Source organism: Centruroides sculpturatus, unplaced genomic scaffold, assembly GCF_000671375.1.
Source record: "Centruroides sculpturatus isolate CEXI.00-Female unplaced genomic scaffold, Cexi_2.0 scaffold937, whole genome shotgun sequence".
Lineage (NCBI taxonomy): Eukaryota > Metazoa > Arthropoda > Arachnida > Scorpiones > Buthidae > Centruroides > Centruroides sculpturatus.
The window spans coordinates 169,991-176,292 of NW_019385362.1; the positions used below are offsets into that span (position 1 = coordinate 169,991).

Below are 6,302 nucleotides of genomic sequence, written 5' to 3' on the forward strand. Positions count from 1 at the left end.
GATATATTTTTTTTTTTTTTTGATAACTGATAACTCTACAGGCATCATACTTGATATATTGATATTATTTTATTAGGTGGAATAAAACATATTAATTTTATAGCATGACACACAGATGACTCGTGTAGCTCTAGTTTAAAGGTTATTTTTGGGCAGTACGAGTCACATATGTATCTGCAATCTGTGGTTTTAGTGTAAACACATTATTTTTATTGTTTCTGCATTCTTGAAAGTTCTTCATTCACATAAGTCTTAGTAAATCAGCTAATTTGTCTTATACTAGTGTTATTACTACATATATTTTGTGAGATAAGTTATTTTGTTTAAAATAAGACTCGAACTAATTTTATTTTGCATTAGATAAATGAATTTTTTAAAAATAGGTATCATCTTATATAAATAGAATGTCTAGCCATCAAAACATGTCAGAAACTTAATTAGATAATATATGGATGACTCTAACAATGATGAATCTGGAATATTTGACAATGAGTTAAGCCTGGATTCCACATTACCGGAATCCACGACATAATCTTAAAACTGAAAGCCAAACTGATGAAACTTTCAGTTTTGTAATGTTCAGTTGGACAGAAACAAGACTGAAAGCAGAGTTAAAAATTATTTAACTTTTCCGTTTTCGTCCCGCGCTTCTGTCTTACTGCAACCAATAAAAACGCAAGGATTTGTGACGGGTAGTCACGTGAATTAGTCACGTGTAGTTTGATTGTCGTAATGGCAGAAAGTGTAGCGAAAACGATGAGGAAACAAATAGATTTGGAATTCTTCATCGAAGAAGTTAGAAAATACACATGTCTNCGAAAAGTTATGTTGCTTAGTAATCGGTTTGTTATAAAATAAACAACAGAATAAATAAAGTCCAAGTTGATATTTCTATCTGACGATATTTTTTTTTAACTCTTTTCGCCCTGTGGGCACTAAGAGGCCCTCTCTTTGCAAGCCCATTATGGGTTCGCCAGGCCCGCAATGGGGCTGCCGGGGGGCGAGGGACGGGGCCCGTCATATCCGAACGGACCACCCCCCCGAAAATTACCTCGGGATTTTTCGATCCGTTCGGATTCGAGCCCGGGTTCCCCAGAACAGTAGGCTGCCATCGGGGCGCTATTGTCTACCGTTTAGTAAATTTTTATAAACATACTTATTTAATTCTTTATGAAAATAATTAAATTTAGTTTATATAAATGTACAGTACACGCCAATCGAAACCCGATATTAAGCAAATACACTCCCACAACCATTAATCTAAAATTAATTAATTATACTGTAATTATTAACTTTAATACGAGATGGCACCTAACGCCTCACTCTACTGCCAAATTCATTTCTAATTTATAATCATTATATCCAAATTTAGCCCAGTTGTGGGAGTAAATTTAGTTTATATGCGTAATTTCCCTCATTTAGGAACTTTCTTATCACCTCTCGCAAACCGTTTTGAAGGTTTACTATACATATACAGCCGATTGCAGAGACAGAGTTTACGTTAAACGACGTTNGTAGCGTCGTCCATGTTTGACTCTACGACAATTACAGAACTGATCAACAGATGGCGCATTTCTAGTGGTGTCAAGTTAAAACAAAAACATAACTGAAACAAAAACTCTATATGTTTCAGTTCTGTTTCTGAGTTTCTGTTTTCAGGTACTGTAATGTGGAGTCCAGGCTTTAGATGATTCAAATTATAAACCAGTTTTGGATGAATCAGAATCGTTTTCTGGATCAGAAACAGAAGGTAAAGGGCCTCCTGATGCTTCTAACAATAACTCAGGTGCCAGCGATGATGAGAATGACAGTAATTATTCTAACATTCAGCAATCACTAATTCTGTTAGGCAAGCAATTGGCTCAATACCTCATAACATCCCACAGTTTCAAGGAAATCAAAAGTTGAACCTTTGTAACACCAACATGGATGATCCACATAAAATTTATCAGATATATGTCAGCAATGATATCTTAGATATAATGACTAATGAGACCAATAGATACGCTGATCAATGTTTAGCAAGCAAGATTTTGACATCAAAACTGCATTTGAAAAAGTTGTGAAGTCCCCAAAAAATTTTGCTATTATTGTATCTATATAAATNATAATGGGCTTGCTAATGGAGGCCCTCTTAATGTCAACAGAAAGAGTTTTAAAAAATAAATAAATGAATAAAATAAAACCAGGGCTATATATATATATACACACAGTATACAGACTTAAGAACATTGCTCACTGTAGGATAGATACATTACTTAAAGGTGAATGTGAACATTGTTCATTCCCAAAAAGTAGCATGGCAAAGGTTGTTCGGGCATTGGCACTCTATGAGATCTGGGACAAATCTGAGCAAGAAACTTTTCATGAATGGTCCTGGTTACTTGGTCACTGTCTCCTATCATCCTGGCTAAGCCCACAACGAATATAGAAAAAAGTCCTCTTAGCACCCTGTAATACTTTGTTACCAGTAATTCAATATCTTTGTAAAAGTGATATTTTTCTTTCTTCTTTTGGCTGAAGGGGGAAAGAAGAAATCATCTGTAAGTCAGTGTCTGCTAAAAAAAGAACGAATATAATTCTTCATCTTTTATTTTGTTGTTTTCCTCACCTTTTGGAAGTTGCAGAAGAATTTTGCCAATGAAGACCAATATCTAAAAACATTTGTAATTGTTCATTGTATTTATGTGTAAACTAATAAGTTGGTCTTGCAAAAATCAAGAAGTGGTTAATTGTTTTGATATTACAACCCACAGAGCAAAGTCAAAAATAAATGAAATGGAATCACAATTTCATTTCATTCTCACACTGAAGCACATTTTGTGTAGTTCTCATAGTCTATTTTCTAATGAGTTAAAAGAGCACAAATAGAAGCCACCTCTACAATGTCCACAATGTAAAACTGACCAAAAATGTATTGGATTTTCTGTCAACATTCCCATGTCCAGTCTACACATGCAACAACAACACAACTGCTAACATCTGCACAATAACAAAAGTGCTTTAATTTGTCGACCATAAAAACTTCATCCAAATTACAATATTGAAAGACGACTATAATATATAATTTTATAAATACACAAATAGAATTTCTGTATTCATTAAAATTAAAGAATAAATGATATATTATTATTTATTCTAAATATGAATAGAAAAATATATTTACCCTCATGCCTAAAATTCGAAATCCAGTAATTGTACTGATTGGATATTTGATAGTCTCGTGAAGTATTTTTTCAGGAGATGCTTCAGGATCGTAAGTACAAGGTCCGACCTTTATATCCAAAATGCAAGGTTTGACAAAGGCTTCCGTAACATCATCTATACAAAGGTATTTGATTCCTATTAAAAATACAATTTATCATGTAATTATCAGTTTTCTTAACAAAGTTTATATATTAAAAAATTTTATGCATCTTTCTGAATCAAAGCATAGAGTAGATCATCTACTATAAGAATTCTGTTGGCCACATGGCAAGCATTTAAAGTACTGCTTCCTAGGTATTTTAAATCTTTCATATGCACTCACCCGTTAACAACTTTCTATCTTTAAAACAGATGATCTTTCGCATTCTTCTTTGCCTAGTAAGGAAAAAAGAATGCGAGCACAATACACACATTTATAAATAAAAAAAATATATGATATTTGATTATAACACATGTTTAAATTAATGCAAAACCAGTCTTCAAATACAAGCTTTTACATTCCCAACTATTATAATATTAAATCATCATTAACTCAACACCAGAGTGAAGTAAATTAACAAAATCTTCAAACTTGTTACTGGTGTGTTTCCCCACGACGACAAAAATGAAAAAAATAAATAGTTTGTTACTAACGTTTTCGAACCAAAAAGGTTCTTCCTCGGGTAACATTGAATTTCTGATGGAATGCCGATCAAAGAAAACAAATTTGAAATTTGAACATGTGTTTCCTGATTACGTCTCCTTGTGCATGCACTCTCCAGTGATTGATGGTATTCATAGATTTTTGTCCATAAGCACCTGCCACGCTACTGATAGAGTTATCCCTTCTTTGTGATTGATGCAGTTATTACTGCTAAGGCTAGCTATGTATATGCTCGTAGCCTCTAACTACCTGAGGTGGTGTGCATGTTGCGTGGTGCAGTTAATTCTTGCCTGACTAAAACCCAGCTCTATGTCTGAATCCAAGGCATAAATGGACAGAGCAGTGGTGGTCCTTTCATTCTGTACATCAGCTGCACGTAATTTGAATGGAAAAAACTATTAGTTTTAAGAGTTGTGCTTGTATCATTTTCTAAATAAACAGCAATATTTTACCTGTCTTTGTTTAAACAATGGCCACAATCAAAAAATTTAGTAACAATGTGAGAAAATTTATAAAGCTGCTACAAAATGGAAAAAATCTAAGAGCAGTTGGAATGTCATTAAGAACTGTAAATTACACTTGGAAAAAGTTTAAAGACACAAGAAGCATAAAAAAAAAATATCAAAAGTAATTGTCCTAAAACCAGCAAGGCCTGTTGAAAAATATATCATATTTACTTGCATATATGATGAGGTGTGACTTTAAAAATCAAAATAAAGAAAATTAGATTTATTAATACAATTCTAATTTTATTTTGTTGAATCACAAATAAAATATCAAATGAACATAAATGCACACATTACCTCGCAAAAAATCACTAGCATTTTAAATTTTAAGGAAAAATCTTGTAAAATTGACAACAATTTATATTGGTAAAGTTGGACAATCAAGAACCTTTTTTTGTCAATTCTTAACAGTTGAACCCACTCTCTGTCGATTACACTAGTGAGTTTCTCCAAATTCTGATTTCCAAAAAATCATCTGTTTTCATGTGGATTAAAACTTTTTCATGTAGCTCCTGTTGATGTTGGAATTTCAATTCAAAAGCTTTGCTTTTCCTATTGCTATTCATCTTTACTCCAGACAATATACAAGAACAATTCAAATGACCCAGATAAAATACTTATGTTTTTAAATACAAGAGGGTATGCATCCGGAAAAAAACATGAATACAAGAGGGTATGCATCCAGAAAAAACATGAATACATGGTTCACAAAAATTATTTGCAAAATCACAAAGAATCTTTTGCTCGTGAGTTTAGGACAACCTAGGAATTTGAAGCTATGATAAATGAATAAAACCCTCAATTTATATGTGAATAAATATGGTACTATAGAAGTTTAAACTAAGCACTAATGCAACAGAAGCAGCCCACAAGATACATAGAGCATTTGAGAGAATAGTGAGTGAGTGAATGCATGGCCCAAATGTGGTACAGAAAATTTGCATCAGATGATGATGTTCTTGAAAATGCACCTCACAAGAGAAGACAAAACATTGTTTATTAGGATGAACTTAAGGCAGCCATCCAGTGGATTCAAGACAAACATGGCAAATGGTGGCAAAAAGATTCAATATAAGTGATAAAACATACATTTGCATTACATTGCCTAGGGAAAGCCTAGAAGCTGAGCAAATGGGTTCCACATGAACTAAGTGCTGATAACAAGCTCCAGAGGCTTATGATCTGATCATTGCTGCTCTCACAACACAATAATGAGCATTTATGGACTGGTTGTTGTTGTGTCAAAAAATGGGTTATATATGACAACATCAAATAATAACACATCATAGATAACACTGGTCTACAAAATCAAACTTTTTGTGTGCCTTTTAAATACATGCTATGTTTTTATACTAATTTGCGGTCACTGAATACAAATAAACAAATAAAATTTTAAAATTAGCTCTTGGTTTCAAAATATTGCAAATATTAAATACTATGAATTTAAGTAAAATGTCAAAGAACCTCAACTATATTTATTTTAAAAAAAAACATTAATTTATTTAGTTTTTGTAACTTTTTACATGAAATTGAGAATTAAGAAATAATACCAAAATATTATATCATTTTTTAATCAAGACTTTCTCTTCTTTCTCACTTGTCTTTTGTAATCATTTCAGGGGTATCTCTCTTCAAATTCTAGTAGTAGTCCACTAACATTGATGCATCCCACCGGTCCTGGTATCTTTTTTCCATTATCAATGTGTCTTGGTGGAATCATTTGCCATGTTCATCACTTACTTCACTGCAGTTGGCAGGGAAAAAAATCAAGATGAGAGTGAAGAAAGTGAATTTTAAGGGACATATTGCAACCCATCTGCTAATACTTTTGTAGAAGATTGTTTACAAGCTCATCATAATTTTCACATCTCTTGTTGCCTAAAAAACCATGAACGACTCCTCTAAAAGTTTCCCATTTCTCCTTTTCAAAGCCCTGTAAAACTGAA

General features: G+C 32.8%; 1 protein-coding gene across 2 annotated transcripts; it reads right to left on the reverse strand.

Moving 5' to 3' along the window:
* Window positions 1-2,118: 2,118 nt before the first annotated feature.
* Window positions 2,119-5,774, reverse strand: LOC111638134 (inositol polyphosphate multikinase-like). Of its 2 annotated transcripts, none has more exons than XR_002758797.1 (3): window positions 4,654-5,774; window positions 3,167-3,342; window positions 2,119-2,982 (listed from the first exon to the last, which is right to left on the reverse strand). XR_002758797.1 is itself a non-coding variant. In XM_023383777.1 (3 exons), exons 1-3 carry the CDS (start codon window positions 3,618-3,620, stop codon window positions 2,950-2,952), a joined length of 300 nt encoding a protein of 99 aa, XP_023239545.1. In that variant the 5' UTR covers window positions 3,621-4,088; the 3' UTR covers window positions 2,119-2,949. The 2 variants fall into 2 exon arrangements, 1 of the variants encoding a protein (XP_023239545.1); XM_023383777.1 differs by lacking the exon at window positions 4,654-5,774 and adding an exon at window positions 3,530-4,088.
* Between the last annotated feature and the right edge of the window lie 528 nt (window positions 5,775-6,302).